The following is a 20247-nucleotide window of genomic DNA, read 5'->3' on the forward strand; positions in this document are numbered from 1 at the left end:
ACAGGCCTCTCTAGGTAGGCATCAGGAACCCAAGTGGAAAACACATCCATTTGGAAAATAAACATGAACAGAAGACATTTGGCAAAGTAGATTGATGGAAAAGTTATGATGATGTTCACAAGATTTCAGAGTATGGAGAGATGCCAATGTGATACCAAACTAGGCTGGAGGGAAAAAGAGCGACAAATTGTCGAGAAAGCGGAAAAAAAAAAAAAAAAAAAACAACTGCCTCAGAAATATTACTACTTTTCAGAATAAAAAATTTAAAAAATGGCTTTTGAAATATAAATAATTTTCAACAATAATGAGGTCCCAATTTAACTCTGAATTATTATTTATCAAGACATATGAAATTCAACAGGAATCATATTTTACCTAATATATATAATACATTTAGAATGAGCTAACTTTGCAGTCTTATTTTTGGATTATTTACAACAGAGTAAATAAACATTCTCTTGAACAAAATTTAAAAAAAAAAATTTTTTTAAATTACAAAATTAAATTAATTACAAAATTAAAAAAAAAAACTTTTCATGGAAAAAGAAATGGAGAAAGCACAGGTTAAATAAATCCATAGCGATTCTAAAAGAATCATTTAATTCCACAATATAACTAAATGTCACTTCACAGATTTTATTTCCAGGAATAAAGGTAAATGGATATGGCAGAAGCTGCCATGTGACAGTTAATGTGACAGGCATACTGGTTAGAGGTGAGTTTGATGCTAAGTATTTCTTCCTCTTTATTAGATGCTTTCACCTAAAAAATATGAAATAATGACATTATGAAAGTCAAATATGAACTCCTTATTCTGCTAGTTCACACTTAAATGATCTATGGAAATTATAGTCACAACTCTAATAGTGGACAAACTAATATCATAGCTTGTTTCTTGACTGGAATTGTTCAACCAAGAGTATCCATATGAATTATTCTGGTCTATGACTATAAAGAACCAAATTAAATACCACTGCAGCACTGAAATGTGGGTAAGGATATAAAAGAGGGGAAAAAATAAAAATTAAAAACTGTAATTGGCTTTCTGGTTTTACAGGTCCATGGGAAGTTGGAGATAATCCAGAGTCAGCTCCCTTAACCCTGGAGGAAAGAGGAAGTAAGAAAAGGAACCAAAGCAAAACTTCTCCAGTCAAATCTGAGCTGATCCACACTGAGGTCACAAGGAGAATCTCTTCAATTAAAACAAAGGGTGGTAGATAATAAGGTAGTAAATAACTTTAGAAAAAATTTAAAGACTGTTTAAATATTGTGAACTACAAAACTAAAAAGACTTCTTCAAGCTGTGTCATTTTCATTTAAGTCTAAATAAACATAAATGTTTTTTAAACTTGTCATATATTAAGAATTCTCTATGATTTGAAAAGCCCAAAATGTTGCCAGAGATTAGCCAAATTAAATGATGGCTTACTATACATTTCTCTTTCCTGAGATTAAATATACAATGTTAGGAGACTTGAGTAAATCACATCAAGTTAGTCTTGGGGTAGGAAAAACACTGCATCAAGGAAATTAAATCATTTAGACACACATCCATTTATACAAAATTCTTTTTCTTCCTGCTCACACTGCTGTTTCTGTATATAAATGCTAGCCCTGACATTCCTTCTTCCTCAAGTGAGGCTGGACAAAAAGCCCATTTCAGGTGTAGCCCAGCCCAGAAAGTAGTAGTAACAGGTATTGCTGTATCACTGGTAGTATGTTCCCAAGAAGGTCCAGGGGACTATACTCCATGGGCTACTCTATCAGAGGCACCACAGCTGTTGCATTTGAGGGAATGGCTATGGGAAGACACAGGGTCTCCCAGCCTTACTCTGCCTTTTCCTCTGGAGCACAGAATGGTCATTTAGTAACAAGAAAGGATCTATGACACTGGAAGAACTACATTCATTTGGAAAAAACCCACCTCATTGGAAAAACCAGTTCTGTTGAATTTTTCACTTTCTCAAAGATGATTTTTTAGTTCTTCATAAGTAAAAGTCAGGGTGGTAATAGCTATCATTTCACATTTATCTCCCTCCTTTAAATGTGAGAACAACATTTGATTTTGATACATTTCTTCTTTTCCAAAATGAATATTTAAAAAGAAACTTTGCCCAAAACCTTTCCAATGAAAACCTTTGTTCATTTATTTTATAATATTTACCAATAGTTCCAAACTATTATATAATTTGAAGGTTTAAAAGCATTAGAATTATCTAGGAAGTGCTATGCGTTGTCCTGTCCAAGTGTTTTATTATAATCCTTAGGACAAGAATAGTGTGTGATTTCTTTCAATCTCTCATGAAATTGTGTAAAGTACTCTTTAAGGAGCAACTCATTAGTCATTCTCCTTTTTGATTCTTAAGAAATAGTACTTTAATCCCTTTAGTTTTGTTTTTCTTATGATTTTCTAAAATATTCTTCAATAAAGAAAACTTTATAGATATTATTAACTAAGTGTAAAACACTTGTTTCTAAAAAATAAAACTTTAATATTGTAAGGAATAAAGGAAAAATTAGTGTTATGATGCATTCAGTTGTCAGTGATAGATACAGACTTGGTGCTCAATAAATGTCTGACTGAGTGAAAATGATAAACAGGAAGTGAAGCTAAAAAAAAAAAACAAAAAACCCCACCCACATGGCAGGAGTATAGCTACTTGCCATGAAAAAGTAAAAAGACATGAGATACCAATTTACTATAGTTCTCTATTAAGTACAAAATACTAAATAGAAAACTCTTCTGCAGCACTGTGGTTCAAAACCAGGGCCTTATACATACTGGATAAGCAGTCTATCACTGGGCTACATTTAAATTGGGCTCATGAGATCCTCACACTTCAGCCTCCTGAGTAGCTGGGACTACATGCTTATGACATTTTGCCCTGTGAATTTGGGGACTTGGCACCTCAACTAGGTTAGCTGGATGAACTGTCACCAACTATATGGGCAGAGGCACCCATGGGTTGGCTAGTGGTATAAGCTGAAAGCAAGTTTTCCAGGTAGCAACACCAAGATGCTGTTGTGCAGAGGTGGAAAAAAGGCACTGATATTTTCATAGTATCCTGTGGCCTATACTTCATGAAGTTTCAGCTGAACATAACCCAGCAGCAAAAAGGTTAAAAACATAAATCCTAACACAAAAGCTATCATTTTTAACACCAATAAAAATGGCTAAGTTCATTCTTTCCTTCTTATACTAGTGATTTAAATTCAGTATGGTCCATTTATTATTTTGAAAACACATGCACATCTCTCCCCAACCACATACAGAAAATTTATAGCATTGCTTCCTTCAGACTTGCAGACCAATCTTGACTTTATTTCATCAGCAAGTTAAGGAAGAAAATTCAGAAAGAATTCTGGCTTTGGGTAACAGTAAAAATTACTGAAATTCAATGATTTGTTGTTGTTGTTGTTGTTTTCACATTTTCCCCCACAATTGTTTTTCTTTAGGGAACAAAAACCTAACAGTGGAAAATAATGTATCTGAAGCCCACCAACTTCTTTGGCTTCACATTTTGTTTCCCAGGAAGTTTTTTTTTTTTTAATTTAAAAACATCTGTAACTATTTTTAGCTTTAAAAACTTCGATATTAAACATATTGTGAAAATATCTGTCACACTGTTCCTCATCAGAGAGTCGGAAGGAATTAGGGCACAGCAGCTGCTGTACACCCATCTGTGAAACTGGTCACATGGTGAGCTCACGCTTTCTGTGTCTGCCACCATCTAGCCCATGTAATGTGGTTCCACTGCCACTAACTAGCCAGGCATACAGGACTGTGCCCATTCACATTCTCCATCTCATGCTGTCCCCACCTCTACAATGAGAGTTGTTGTGAGGATCGAATGAATTAATACAAGATGCAAAATGCTTTGAACATAACAATAAACACTGGCCATAGTCATCCCAATAAACAGTAAAGTGGTGCTAGAAAATCGTTTCCCTTTGAAACAGAAGAAAAATTAAACAAAATGGCTCCTGAAGAGAAATCTGGAAAATATTTCCCCCTCACCTCTGTAATAATCTGTTTTCTACTCCACAGTCACATTTTTAAGTACAATTTTCTAAGGTTTTACTTGGAGGTAAAACCCTTCCAAGGCCTCCAGGTCCTGTGATATCTGGCTTCTGCCACCCACATATTCTACTCTCTGAGGGTCATCTAACATATCCACTGCATGGCTTTTCCTGGTGCAGCACATATGCTTCTTCCTGCTCTTTAAACAGTCAAGCTCAATCTTTTCTCTTTCTTTACAAAGCAAGTCAAGGAAATGGGCATCACAATTAAGGCTTAATCCAGTCTGAGGAACCTTAAGATGTAAGTCTTTTACATGGAAATATATTAGAAGGCATCGAGAAGGAAAACACTGCTTATTATTCAAAGGTATAAGTAGGAGTTATAACCCAGAAGTCAGCTATCCATGATGAAGAAAAGAAAAAATGGACAAACACATTAACAAAGGTGTAAAAAAAAATCTTAAGCCTTGGGAGGCTGAGGCAGGAGGATCACAAGATCAAAGTCAGCCCCAGCAAAAGTTAGCAACTAACTAAGCAACTCAGCGAAACCCTGTCTCTACATAAGATACAAAATAGGGTTGGGGATGTGGCTCAATGGTCAAGTGCCCTGAGTACTGCCCACCCATCCCCCAATATTTTTAAGCCCAGAAAGACATGTTAGACATTCACTAAAGTATATGTTACTGTTAACACGCAACTTTCTTCACAAAACTACATAGACTTTAATAGTACACCTGGCAACTGCATTTGACCATTTATCTCAGAAAAATTAAACTGTGTTCACTCAAAAACCTATATACAAATGTTCAGAGTATATTTATAAAAATCTAGACTTGGAAACAGTCCAAATGTCCTTTAGCCAAAGAACAGTTTAATGAACTGTAGTATATCCATATCTTAAAACTGGTTGTGGGGCTAGGGATACAGCTCAGTTGGTAAAGTGCTTGCCTCACAGGCACAACGCCCTGGGTTCAAATCCCTAGCACCACAAAAAAACAAAAACAAAAACAAAAACAAAACTGGTTGTGATGAATGTGAATCTGCAATTATCTCAAGAAGTTTGTAAAAGGTAGAAAGGTGCATTAGAGGGATTCATTCCATTTCAAATCAACATGTAGGCAAAAGATACCTCTCAAGTATGAAGTAATTAAATAATTCTCCCCAAATGAAAGAAACATGAAAAGGAAGGTTTCCAAGCTAAATAATTAGAGCCTATAGGTTAATTTTATAGACCATAATTTCTTATCCCTGAAGGTCATAAATAAGGAGAGTCTCGGTTTAATATCTAAAACAAACAATAAAATGCAGTTCGTAAAATTACTACTGATTAATGGATTTCTCAGTAAACCCAATAGAAGGTAAAATCAAGCTGGATTTATTATTAAGTTTCTTCCAATTTGAAGACGGAACATGTCTATAATTTTAGCAACTCAGGAGGATGAGGCAGGAGGATCACATGTTTGAGGTCTGTCTGGACAACTTTATAAGACCCTGTCTCAAAAAATACTAAAAAGAGCTGGGGATGTGGCTCAGTGGTAGAGAACCCCAGGGTTCAATCCCCAATATTGAAGTGGAGGGGTGTGGGGAAGGGGAATAAAGCCTGAGGTACTTACTTACTCAGTCAAATTTAACCTAAAATGAAGAATCTACTTGAATGCATAAGGCAGGATTTCTGACTGTGGGGCCTGGAAAACCCAAAGCTACATCGAAGCTCCAAGGGAAGGAAGAGATCCAATTTTGGCTGATTCTGAATACCAGGTCTGGTAACAAAGGGGCCTTAGGAAAATTAAGGCCATAGTTATTGTGGCTCCCTCTTCAGCCTCCTGATTTTTTGGGATCACAGGTGTTCCATTATGCCCAGCTTGATTTTTCCTTCTTTTGGGTTTACTAAGAAATTCAGGAATCTCTAGTAATTTTATGACCCACATGTTTTTGTTTGTTCTAGATATTAAGTATAGCATATTAAACCAAGACTCTCCTAATTTATTACCTTCAGAGATGAGAAATGGTCATTTTTACCATCTACTGATTCTGATTTTATATTAGGTCCCTACATGCTTCATATGCTGTTTCAAATTTATTGTTATTATAAGTCTACACATAAAGGAAGGTACAACCATTAATTAATTTTTAGTAGGGAAACTGAGACTTACAGATTAAGAAACGTCTTAGCTCACTCCTTGGCCTATACCCAAAGGACTTAAAATCAGCATACTACAGGGATACAGCCACAACAACAGCTGCTCAATTCATAATAGCCAGATTGTGGAACCAACTTACATGCCCTTCAATTGACGAATGGATAAAGAAACCGTGGTATATATACACAATGGAATACTAGCCACAAAGAATAATAAAATTATGGCATTTGCAGGCAAATGGATGAAACTGGATAATATCATGCTAAGTGGGATAAACCAATCTCAAAAAACCAAAGGATGAATGATCTTGCTGTTAAGCGGATGATGAAACATAATGGGGGTCGGAGGGGGGCAAGAATGGAGGAAGGAGGGACTGTATAGAGGGATAAGAGGGGTGGGGGGAAAGAAAAAAAATAACAATGAATCAAAAACTATTACCCTAGGTAAATGTATGATTACACAAATGGTATGCCTCTACTTCATGTACAAACAGAGAAACAAGATGTAACCCATTTGTTTACAATAAAAATTAATTAAAAAAAAGAGAAACGTCTTAGCATTTTCTGTTGCTAAAACAGAATTCCACAAACTTAGTAACTTACAAAGGAAAGTTTATTTGGCTCATTGTTCTGGATGCTGGAAAGTATGGTACGGTACCAGTGTCTGGTGAGGGCCTTCTGGCCGTGTCATAACATGGCAGAAGGCATGGCAGAATAAGAGAGAGAGAGAGCATGCAAAAGAGAAAGAAAAAGTAGCATATTCCCTTTTCTAATAATCAACTGTCATTAATATCTAACTCACTCCTGCCATAATAGGAATCCATTCAAGAGGGCAGAGCCCTCTTATCAGGCTTCCTTCTCGACACCACTATATTTGGAACTAAGTTTCCAACACATGAATTTAGAAGACACACTCAAACCACTGGAGCAATATAGGTATTTTAATAAATTCTAGTTGTTTACTAAACCTAAGTTCTTGATATTCAGAGCAGAGGGAGTAACCTGTACTAATAAGCTGTTCTCTAACCCAGTTGGTACACATAAATAGAAATGAAAAAAAAAAAAGTTTTATATTGATACAAGAAATTCTTCTGCCAAGTCAGAAAATAATCAAAGCACCAAACAACAAAATGCTCACTCCAATACATATCTGTAACGTTATTTAAAAGGTAAAGAAAAAAATATGCAATTTATTAAAAGACATAAAGGAGAGGATCCAAAAGAACTGCAAAATAAGAAATTTATCTAAAAGAAGGAATAAAAAATAAAATCCAGGACTGGATATATCGCCCAGTTGGTAGAGTGCCTGCCTCACATGCACAAGGCCCTGGGTTCAATCCCCAACACCACAAAAATAAATAAATAAATAAAATAGAATAGAATAAAATCTGCATTCCAAAGATGCTTAGACTTCTACAAGAAAAAATCTTCCAGGATAGTCACATTCATACATCAAATTAATAGATGAATTTCTGGATCTGGCTTTTTGTTTTATTTTTGTCTTTTATTTATGATACAATTAAATATCTTACATCCCCAAATTTAAGAGGGGAAATTGTAAGGAGTATACTAAATGAGCTATTTGGTGCTCATGAGCCAAACCAAAGATGCTTTTTTTCTTCCTTCCCTCTGAGAAGTCAAGTACACACATTTGACTTTTTATTTTTTCCCCTATTCAAACTCTAGAAGATGCTCTCCCAACTATATTCTTAACAGTTTGGTCAATTCACTGTAAGGAAAAGCCAGGATGAGAATGTATATTAAAATCAGTATTTGAAAAGATAACCTGTCATCTCCTTATCAAAATAATAAGGTTTAGGACATCCTATATAGAGCCACAAATTTGCAGTTTCTGTAACCTTTAAACATATTCTGCGTTCCTCCAATTAGGGATATTTCAAGAATGTGATACAAAAGTACACTTTTACAAACCTTTTTCTAGAGAAAAATAACTTTTTTACTAATATTTTTATTTCTGCTGAATCCTTAATCAGTTTTCTTCTTAACCCTACCTTTCTCCAGCCCAAACAGATCAACTAATCAAGGTCATTAGTGAATAAGGACATGTAATTGAGAGAGTGCAGATCAGGGCATACTCATCTGTGGCATACATTCAACCTAAAATATCCTCATGTGGAAAATAAAGAAAAGCAAACATTGTCTTAGAGGATTATTTTGCACACTAAATTATTTAATTTATGCAGTAAGTCCTGAACATAATGTCTCTGGAACATAACGCTAGAAATGGCAAACCTCCAAAAGTATACAACAATGAAGGTAATACTGAAAGAAGAAAGAGGACAGGCAGAAGCTTTCTTCCTCAACTATAAAGTTTGCCACAGTTTTGCTGTGATCTTGAAGATATTTACAATATACCAAGTCTATAAAGTAAAAAAACATTCAGGATAGATGTCCTACGCAAAGTCCAATCTGGTTATTCCTCAATGGCAATATAAAGAGGGAATTGGTAGAGGAGTAAAAATGTATTTCCACTTAACAAAGTGTGGCAGCATTGAAAGTGCCTGGTATCAGGGACCAGGAGGTCTGTTCCAGTCCTGTCTTTTCCTTCAAAGGGCTGCATAATCAAGCAAGTCTCATATCTCTTATAGACCACATGTTCCCAGTAACCTAAACAGGATCACAGACCAGATGATTTCTAAGAGCACACTGAATTCTACTTTTCCATGAGGGAAAAGGAACAAGGGCACTGCATGAACACTCTTATAGTATTTAAAAATGACCTCTGGTATCCCTGCCTAGTAAGTCTGCTTACTAGAAAACTTACAATCTTATGAACTCCAGATTTGTGTACCAGTTTGCTGTGCTCCTCTCGTCCCATAATTTCCAGCCCTCCTCTCTAACCTACACCTCTCCTAGACTCACCCCTCAATACAAGCCTGGTTTGCACAACTTAGATTTAAAAGTGGCCTCCATGAAACACAAAAGTGCAAATATTCATATCCAGTAACAAAGATATACAAATTTATCATTCTCTTCTGTAATTACTTCTAAAGATAGGAGGCAAAAGCAAAGCAGAAACAGAACAAGTTTAAGAATTTTAGTAGTAAGGCAATTTTTCTGGTTTAAGCAGAGCAAAAGAAATTTATAATGCATAGGACCCCAGGCTGAATTCAAAACAATAAGTAATACAAAGAATAAACAGAAAGTCTTTGGAGTTAGAGGTGGGTAGAGAATGGGAAAAAATGATCATTCCAGTCCAAGGTTATTCACATTTGAAAAGTTAAGCTAGCACACACCAATAGAGAACATGAAAGATCACTAAAGATTATTGAGATATTACAGAATCACAAATAATTCCTGCTGATTCTTATTAAGTAAGTCTGATAAGACTGTTATGGGCTGTGTTCCACCCTGTCCACAGTGATTAGTTCAAGAAGCGACTACTATTTCAGACAGATCAATGAAAATCATTTCACACATTTCTGATAAAATAGTCAATGCCAGAACCGTGAAAATTAGTTCAGGCATTTCTGGTAAAATATTGGAAAAGAAAGTATTCTTTTTATTGAACTTGAAACTGGAGTTACCACGTAAGAGAAATATTGCCAACCTTTTTCAAAATGAGTTATCACTGGGCTGGGGTTGTGGCTCAATGGAAAACACTTTGCCAAGCATGTGTGAGGCACTGGGTTCGATTCTCAGGACCAAATATAAATAAATGAATAAAATAAAGGTCTATCAACATCTAAAAAACATTTAAAAAAATGAATATCACTGAAGCATGAAAACTTTACCTATGGTTTTCAATTAGGAGTACCATTAAATTATTTTTGTGTGTGTGCTCTGTATCACTAAAAACTTCCTGAATGATATGACTACGAAACCTTTATATATGCCTGATTTTCTGATGGATCATAGGAGTTGAAAAGATGATAATTTACTCTCATAATCCTTCAAACAAAAAATAGGCCAAAAAAAAAAAAAAAAAGCCATAGTATAAGAATAGACTGACCCATTAATTCAATAAAAGGAGAAGTATTCTTGGGGCACAGGTATCAGGTCATCTTTATACATGTATGCATATTTTATATTATAGTACTCAAATACTAGGATGTGAAAAAGAGAAGACAATTGCTAAGATAGCTGGGAGAGGATTTTAAAAGGAATAAATGAGGTAAGAATTAAAAGTCTTCTGTAGGAATGTTTTAATAGTTGAAAACATAATGATTTGAGTGTTCTCTATAGTAGGATATATTTCTGGGAATAGGGAGGTGAGATGAGGATTCAACTCCAAAAACAATGCTTCTCAAGCTCTATCATGGGCACCTGGGAACCTGTTAAAAAACATATTCCAAGGATTCCTCTGAAGAGACAATAGTACCTGTGGGGGGTTTTCACATCCTGAGTGAATGAGGGGAAGAGTTTCTGTTGGAGGTCGACAATGGCAGTGACAATTAATTACTAATAAACTTATCTAATCAATAAACACAAGAGTCAATACTCTTTTCAAATGGAAGAAGGTGTGGCGAATTGGGCCATAAAAGATCTGGCCTCCAACAAGATGGAGAAACCCACCTTCCTTTATTTATAGTTGCAGAGGTAAAGGGGCCCAGACCAGGAATGCTTCTTCTGTGAGGACAGGATGGGGTGGTGTTAGGGAAGTCATTTGCTTAGGGAATTAGCATTTCCTCAGGGGTGAGCCACTCTGTACAGGGCCACTTAATCCCTGGCAGTCTGAAACAGTCTCCCATGACTGCCAGTTCCTAGGAGTCAAACCTCTGTATCCCATGGCTCAGCTAAGCCTGAATTTTGCTAAACATGGATGGCTCCCCACAAGTACCTTTGGAAAAGATAACCATGCCTACTCATTCCTTCCTTAACTCTGATGGGAAGACCATGCAGGAAAAGAGCATTGTTTCAGAGAAGGGGGGGAGGGCTTTTCCAGATGTGTGAAATATTTTTAATATTCAACACTCCATTATGAAAAAAGAGATAATTTTTGTTCTCTCTCTCCCTCTTCCCCCCTTTTTCTCTTCCTTCCTTTCTATCAGTATTAGAGATTACATCTAGGAGTGCTCTACTGATGATATCCTCAGCCCTTTTTTAAATTTTTATTTTGAGAAAATGTCTTGCTAAGTTGCCTAGGTTGGTCTGGACCTTGAAATCCTTCTGTCACAGCCTCCAGAGTAGCTAGGATATATAGGTTTATGCCACTGTGCACAGCTGAAAGAGTTTTGAGTCACTTGTCTATAGAGGCAGCTTTCAGATTGCATGATGCAATTCATTGGAAGGGTCTCAAATTTAATTTAGTGAGAACAGGATTATGGTATAAATAAAAAGAGAATGCATAAGTCTTTTGGCTAGAACTGCCAACTTCCAGCAATCTGCCAAAATGACAAACATAAAGGGAAACAGAAGAGGCAAATTAATGCATGTTCTGCAGGCATTTGTTTTTTCTTTTCTTTCCTTTCTTCTTTTTTTTTTTTTTTTTAGGTGTTGGAGATTGAATCTGGGGCACTCTACCACTAAACTACATTCTCAGCACTTTATTTTGTCAGGAGCTAAATTGTGTAGGCTGGCCTTGAACTTTCAATCCTTCTGCCTCAGCCTCTCAAATTGTTAGGATTATAGGTGTGTGCAACTGCAAATGGCTCTATATGCCATTCAAGAAACAAGGAGTTTTTCCTTTGGCCACATATATGTGAATCTACAGAAAAGGTAATACTTTAGACATTGAGGAAATGGGCATTATTCAAAAAGAAATGCCTCACAAATATTATTGGCACAAAACTGGAAGAGCTTGCAATGTTACCCAGCATGCTGTCTGCACTGTTGTAAATAAACAAGGGCAAGATTCTTGCCAAGAGAATTAATGTGTGCATTGAGCATATTAAGCACTCTAAGAGCCAAGATAGTTCTGAAACTTGTGAAGGAAAATAATCAAAAAAAGAAGGAAACCAAAAAGAAAGGCACCAGGGTTCAACTGAAGCCACAGCCTGCTCCACACAGAAAAGCACACTTTGGGAAAACCAGTGGAAAGGAGTCTGTGCTGCTGAAACTTATATCCTACAAATTCATGACAAAACAGATATTAACTGAATTGAACTGTGGTGTCTTCCCAACCAAAGAAACATTTAAAGCAAATTTTGAGTCCTAAAAAAAAAAAAAGAGAAGGAATGTATCAAATTGGTTAATGTTGTTCATGATATGTTTGTTTCAGTTGTTTGTGAATGTCATGTGTATGTTGGGGGATGATGTAAAATCTATGTCTTACTCCCACTGATAGTCACAAAACTCTGAAAGCCATTGGCTTAGATTTAGCAAGAAAACAGTCTACTATAGAACTCTCCAAATCATCATACAATAATAAACTTGAATGACCTATGAGCAGCTTATGGACAGAAATACTCTCTTGGAACAATTTTTGAGACTTCCATGACACACACACACACACACACACACAAAAAGTAGCAGCATTCACAGTACAAGTCTTTCACATCCATTAAATTTATTCCTATTTTATTCTTTTTGATGCTATTGTAAATGAGATTGTTTTCTTAATTTCCTTTTTGAATAATTTGATGTTTCTATAAATGCAAGTAAGTTTTATAGGCTGATTTTGAAAACTGAGATTTTGCTGAATTTATTTATTCTTTCTTTTTTTGGTGGTGTCTTAAAAGAGTTTTTTAGATATTTAAATCATATCATCTATAAACAGATAATTTTACTAATTCCTTTAAAATTTAGATGCCTTCTGCTTCTTTTTATTGATGGAAGTGCTCTGGCTACAGAAGCAGAAAGTGAAATGGTAGTGGGGGAAGTAGAAATGGAGAAATATTAGTCAAAGGGTGCAAAGTTTTAGTACACAAGGTAAGTAACTATAGCATACTGCCTATAGTTACTCATGCTATATTGCATTATTAAATTTTTGCTGAGAGGGTAGATCCAATGTTAATTATTCTTATCATAAAATTATGATAGTAATGATAAGAGAGCACAATGAAATTTTTGGAGATAATGGATAGGTTTATGTCATAAATTGCGCTAACAGTTTCGTGGGTATGTACTTAGCCTTCAAACTCTAAGTTGTAAACATTATGTACCACTTCCAGCATGTCAAAAAAACATTTTTAAAAACAATGTTGAAGAAAATGAATTATTTTCTACACCAACTATGTTGCTATGTAAGCCTTACCTGAAATTGTCTTTTGGTAAGAAACATGTTGATGTCTCCACAGAGAAATGGCAGATCTCTCTCGGTTTTGCAATCTGGTTAGTCTTTCTGCTAGCCCGCCTCTGTTTAATAAATTATAAGGCATTAAGTTTAGTTTTAAAAAAAGATTCAGAGTAATTGGAACATATATATTTTATCTACCCCAATTGAGAACAGACAAAATGTGCAAGAATTTTAACCAATTTTTTATATTATATTTTCTTCCTGGAGGCTCTACCTTCCTTGTTCAGTTTTTACTTTTATGGAAGTTCCTTCTCTTGATTCTTAAAAATATGAACTAATATGTGAATATTCCTTCTAACATTCTTAGAAAAATGACAGTTAAATATCAGTTTAATTCCCTTTGTATTTTTTCTTAATTCACATACTCATTCCATAAATAAATACTGCTTACTTGTAACCTGCTATATGATAGGTACCAAGGATACAAATATAGTTACGCATCATGCAATGGGGGTGAGGGGGGGAAATCTTAAATTGATCGGCAAATAAGGACAAACAGATAAATGCAAAGTGAGTTCAGAGTTCAAGAAAAGAATAACCTTGCCAAACTGTTGATAGGTAGAACACTCAATTCAAAGTATCTAGGTAGAGACCCATTATTTGAAATTCAGAGATAACTGAGAGTCAAACACACAGCAAGAGAACACCAACAAAGGAAAACATTCACGAATGGTAGGAAGACAATATGGAACAACTGACATACAAACACTTCACAAGAGCCCTTAGTTATCAATGAAAATACTAACTGATATATATGTTTATAAATATATAGAATCATAAATATATACGTATAGCACACACACAAACACACATACATAGAGGTCAGCAGTTACTAATACATTTATTTATTTATAAATATTTTTTCATTATAGAAGGATGCAATACCTTTATTTTTATTTATTTATTTTTATGTGATGCTAAGGATCAAATCCAATGCATCACATGTGCTACGCAAGTGCTCTACCACTGAGCTAAAACCCCAGCCCATATTAACACATTTATAACCTCAAGAGAAATCAGGATCAACTGTTTAATCACTATGGTGATCACATAATTTATCAATGTACTATATAACAGATTATAAAGTGTGGGGGTCCTCTCTGCCACATCCTGCGTGGAGGAGGAAAGGGTTAACTATTGGAGGAGGATGCTGGTGATTTTTCTATCTATTACCAAAAAACTTATCTACTCAATGAACACACAAGAGCCAATATTCATATTTTATGAGGGGGCATGACAGGTCTTACCATACCATTGTTGGCCTCTTATAACAACATGGACTTGCCCAGCTCTCCTCTATTTATAATATAAAGGTAACGGGGGCAAGGACCAGGAGGAGCTTCTTCTGTGATGGACAGTATAGGGTGGAGTTAGGGAAGCTATTCTCTTAGGGGGAAAGTTCCAGATGGAGATAGGGAACCACTCCCACATAGCACCACACGCTTCCTGGCAGTTCCTAGAAGCCAGGCCTCTGTGTTCCATGGCTCAACCTAGTCTGATTCTGCTAAATAAGGAAGGCTTCCCACGATGTAGCCTTTCATTAATCAGTTCACTATATTATCTCATTGTTATTCAAATAATGTCCTCTTTAGGTAGAAAAAATGGATATCAATACATACATCACAGATGATAAAATTAGAACACAGAAGTTAAAGAACTACCCTTTATTATATAACTACTTTAAATGAGGAACCAGCAATTAAATCCTGAAAGAAGTTAGTACCTGGTACTTATTAAACATTTAAGAAATGGCCATGATTGGTGATACTATTTTGGTTATGTCTTTAACAAGCACACTATGCTCTTTCCACTACTATTCAAAGATCTTATCTTAATACATACCATATAATCTCTACCACCTGCTGTTTTGCTACATGCATCAGTTATTTTGAATGTGTTTGTCTATGTGAAATATATATATATATATGACTAAAAACGAACCCCCAAATCCCTCCAACTCAGAAATATACTGAAGAACTTCTTTGTGTACTTTATATTCCACTTAACGTGCAAATTCCCCTTCATATCATTCTGTTCATATGAAGAAACTCATTTCACTGGGCAGATGAATGTACACCTAGGTAATCTTGCTCCAGAGTTCATGCTCTCAGTCTTAATAGTATGCCTACCATCTCTTGAGAAACACTATTTAAAATTAAATTCATAAAGAAGATAAGATATATTACTCAGCTTTTCATCACTGTGACCAAATATCCAACATGAACAACTTAGAGGAGGAAAAGTTTATTTTGGGCTCATGATTTCAGAGATTCTGTCCACGGTTGGCCAACTCCATTGCTTTGGGTCTGAAGTGAGGCAGAACGCTATGGTGGAAAGGCAGCAGTGGAGAAAAACTGCTCACCCTACAGCAGCCAGGAAGGAGAGAGAGGAAGGAGCCAAGGGGACAAGATATAATCTCCAAGGATATTCCTTCAGTGACCTAAATTCCTCCAACCATACCCTATATGCCTATAGTTACCACCTCATTAAGCCATTCAAATTAGAATGGACTGATTAGGTCCAACTCTAATAAAATATTTAATTGTTTCAGCACCTGCATTAATTAACACAGGAGCTTTAAGGAATACCTCATATTCAGACTGGAGTATTCCACCCCTAGCCCCCAGAAAGCTCATAACCATCTCACAATGCAAAATGCATTCAGTTCATCTCCAAAAGTCTCCATAGTCTTAACGGTCCCAGCATTACTCAAAAGGCTGAAGTATCCTCTAAGACTCAAGGAAAACTCTGTTGTGAGTTCCTGTAAAAATTATAAGCAAGTTTCATACATCCAAAACATAATGGCACAGATTAAACATTCCTATTCCAAAAGGGAGGAATAGGGGCACAGAAAGGAGGGATGGGACCAGAACAAGACCAAAACCCAGGCAAAATTTCCTATAGTTCTACCTCTGGCATTTGGGATACATGGTGTTGATTTCCAGATGGCTTGATAGCCCTGTCCCTTTGGCACTGTTGGTTGCAGCACTGAGGGCATCTCTCCACAGTCAACAGCTTTCCTCAGCAGACAGACCACATTACTGGAATCTCTTAATTTCTGGGGTCTCCATTCCAACTTTGGCTTCACCTTCACAGCTTCACACATTGCCCTGGCAGGGTCAACTTGCGGCAACTCCAACTCTGTTATGACACTTTGCTTGGCCTCCCAGGGTTTCCTTTGAACTCTTGGTGAGAGCCTCCATAACCTCTTATCTCCAGTATCCTACATTCCTGAAGAACCAGCATAATAAGGATAACTCCAAGATATGCTACCAGTTCAAGCAGTACCTGGGTCCCCTGGGACTATGGCTGCAGAGGCCTGAATGCCTGGGTAGCTGAACATGATAAAACAACATTCCTAGCTCCTGTATATGAGACTGTTCCCCACCTAGTCTCTTATCAAAGGAAGTTTTATTTTTATATGCTTAACATATGATGGATGTGGCCTTGCCAATTTCTGAGATTCCCACAAGCCATCTTTACTATTGTCTGTGTGCACTGTACTTAACTTCTCCTTAGTGGCCATAATTTCTTCATCAACCACACATTCTTTGGTTCCAATTTTGCACTCACTTCTCTGGCCAAACAGCAGGTTTTCAAAATCCTTCTGTTATGCTTGCTGCTCCCAAGTAGATACCAATACACATGCCACCACCTGAATGCTTTGTTACCTTGAAATTTCCTTTGTCCAACTATTTAGTCTATCACCTTTAAATTCAGCCTTATAGTCTTGGGACATGAGTAAAATGTAGCCAGATTATTTGCCAGAATGGATCATAAATGGCCTCTAGTTCGGTTTCCAATAGAATTCCCATTTCCCCCTCTGAAACCTCATGAGCACAGTCTTTACTGTCCATATTCCTTTTAACATTCTGGTCTTCTGAGCTCCCACCAGAATCCTCATTAAGCTCCACTTACACATTCTAAGTACATTCCAGTCTGTACTCCAAATTTTTCCAAATTCCTTCTGCAAACCAGTTCCAAAGATTTCTGTAACTACATGGTCAGTTGAGTCACAGAAATGGACCCACTCTGGTATTAATTTCTGTGTTAGTCAGTTTTTTATTGTGATCAAAATACCTGACAAGAACAATTTAGAGGAAGAAAAGCTTATTTTGGCTCATGGTTTCAGAGGTTCAGTCCACGGTAGACCAACTCCACTGCCCTGAACCCAAGGTGAGGCAAAACATCATGGTGAAAGGGTGGTGGTGGAGAAAACCGTTCACCTCATGGTAACATGCTTACCATCTCTTAAGAAACACTATTTAAAATTAAATTCATAATTATATAAATTATTCAGCTTTTCATCACTGTGACCAAATATCCAACATGAACAACTTTGAGGAAGAAAAGCAAAAAAGGCAAAAAGAGAGGCAGGAACCAAGAAGACAAGATACAATCCCCAGTCCTCCAGTGACCAAACTCCTTCAGTTATGCTGAACCACCTATGTTAGTTACTATTCAGTCCATTCATATTAGGATGAATAGGTATGGCTCTCATAATCTAATCATCTCACATCCTGTATTAACACAGAAGCTTTTGGGGGATACCTCATATCCAAACCATAACACAAGAAAAAAGCAAAAAAGCATTGTATTCTTTACATAACTATCTAGATAATTCTTTCCTGAATACTGGTTCTCAATGCTATGACTTTACGGAGGTTAAAAAAAAAGAAAGAAAAAGAAAAAATAGAAAAATACAAAAGTAGTATCTAGTTGAGACCCACAAGAAAACTATAGGAATTATAGGGTGAAAATTAAAAGCATAAATAAACATGTATACAGAAATTGCATACAATAGGGAAAAATTCAAATTCTCAGATAAAATCTGTGTCTCCTGTAGAGTTTAGGCCTAGGTGGAAATGGGAGGGGACTGTGCTGATGCTTCACAAGTCACTGGCTCTCTGCTCTGAATCGGCCAACAGAATTCCTGCATGAAATTTTGGTCCGACAGAGCTGGACTGAATAATGGAAAAAACATGCCTCTAATCAACAATCCTATTTCAAGTAAGAACTTATCCCCACATAAAACAACAAAAAAAGTCAAAACAGAAGTTAATGAAGGCCCTGCCATCTAAATCCAAATTAACCTTTCAAAGTAGTTAGTCAGGTTATAATCACATAAAATCCAAAACTCTAAATAAAAATATAATGAATATAAAAATATAATGAATCTATCAAACAAGTTAAGATACCCTGATTATTTTTTCTGTAAAATTGGTGACCTATCTGAAAAGATTGTCAACACCAATTCAACAGTCTAAAATTTCTATAAAATCAATATGAAGACATGAGAAAGAATAAAGATTAAAATATTTAAATCAAAACACTAATTAAGATATTTAAATAAAGTATACAATTAGGCAAAGAAAAAATAATGAAAATAATATTTTTAATTTTTGCTTTCTGTCAGATATAATAAACACTATGAAAAATAACCCGATCATAAAGCTGGGGAGAATCAGTTTTATTATTAACAAAATATTTAAATATCTACCTAGATAATTTTGCATGGGTTATTAGTTATACCTCAAATAGTATCCTCTATAAAAAACCAAAGAGGGGCGGGGGGAGCAAGCAAGCCCAAAAAGAGATCGAGTATTACTCCCATGGAGGAACACTCCAGACTTGGAATGCCAACAACCACCTCCCTTGAACCTCCCTAGCTACCTCTTATCAGGTTAAAAAAATTTTTCTTTTAATTTCAGCTTTGTTCATGGTAGATAAGGAAAGTCTATTTCTAATACTTCTTTTGTCTTTAGCAATAGTTATTTCTCAGACCCCTGCTCCTCTGTGAAAAAAGTTGCTTATCTTTTACTGGGAGCAGTTTCAGGGTATCTGTATTAACAAATATTTTAATTAAAAAAAAAAAGTACACTTCAACAAATCATATATTTTATGCAGGAGTTTTTAAATCATTATTAGGTGAGACAGAGGTTTTCTTAATTTAGAAGCTAATTCTACAGGGTCTTCATTACAAAACAGCCCATGTTACCTTTTTTCCTGCTTCAGAAGGAGTCAGTCAACTGTCATCCCTTCACCAAAGGGAGACAGTGATCACTGCCCTTTCTAATCAACTCATTAGAACAGCAAGGCTCATTAGAACAGTATATCTTCCATGCCTGGGGCTGACAATCCTAATCACACCAAAGTACCTCATTTTAAAATACGTAAATAGTAACTTTAAAGGGATGAATGCAAAATAGTCCTCTCACTTGGTTTTTCTTAGAAATCACTAGAAGAAAGCAATCATTTGCATATTGCTGAATCTACTTTAGTCACCTCCATTGACCTTCTTGCTTCCCCCAGTACAACCCAGTAGTGAGTACAAACAATGCTATCTTCTGTCCTCAACTTTTCTTATCAATGGAACTGGAAGGTCAGTTAAGTGTCTTGTTCTTCACTGCTGATTCCAGATCATCTTGAACCGTCCCTAGATTCCAGCTCTGGCCCAGCCTGCCTGCACTGCACTCAGGGAAGGCACCTTCTGTGCTACCCTACCACCTTCAGAGGCCTTCCCTGGCTGCTGGCTACCATTCCTGTTGATTTCAGTGCCTGCTAGGTTTTGGTGCCTCTTTTTTGAGGCCACATCTTCTTCGCTTAGGGCATCGTTGGGATTCAGAGTCACATAACTGTGACCATCTTGAGTTATAACAACCATAAATGTCCCTGAGTAACCCTGATCAGTTTTCCCTGCATTTATTCTCAGCATACCATAAATAAAACAAAACCATTAGAATAGTATGTGCAGCTATATGACTGAACTGTGGTACCATCAGTGACAGGAATGTGCCTGATATCTCTGAGATAAACCAAGTCTATCTGTACTTGGATGAAGTTGCTTTTGTTCTGAGAATGTTACAAGTCCCCTTCCTCCAACCCAAAT

The 20247-nt window shown here is 36.1% G+C and overlaps 1 protein-coding gene across 9 annotated transcripts in view; it reads right to left on the bottom strand.

Moving 5' to 3' along the window:
• Positions 1-20247, bottom strand: part of Spidr (scaffold protein involved in DNA repair) — a 434237-nt gene that overhangs the window by 265166 nt on the left and 148824 nt on the right. For all 9 annotated transcript variants that reach the window (XM_047546455.1, XM_047546929.1, XM_047546285.1 and 6 more), the window contains one exon: positions 13317-13417. In XM_047546455.1, the coding sequence (XP_047402411.1) occupies positions 13317-13417 (101 nt within the window). The remainder of the gene's footprint in view (positions 1-13316; positions 13418-20247) is intronic.

Source organism: Sciurus carolinensis, chromosome 1 (assembly GCF_902686445.1).
Source record: "Sciurus carolinensis chromosome 1, mSciCar1.2, whole genome shotgun sequence".
NCBI classification, from domain to species: domain Eukaryota; kingdom Metazoa; phylum Chordata; class Mammalia; order Rodentia; family Sciuridae; genus Sciurus; species Sciurus carolinensis.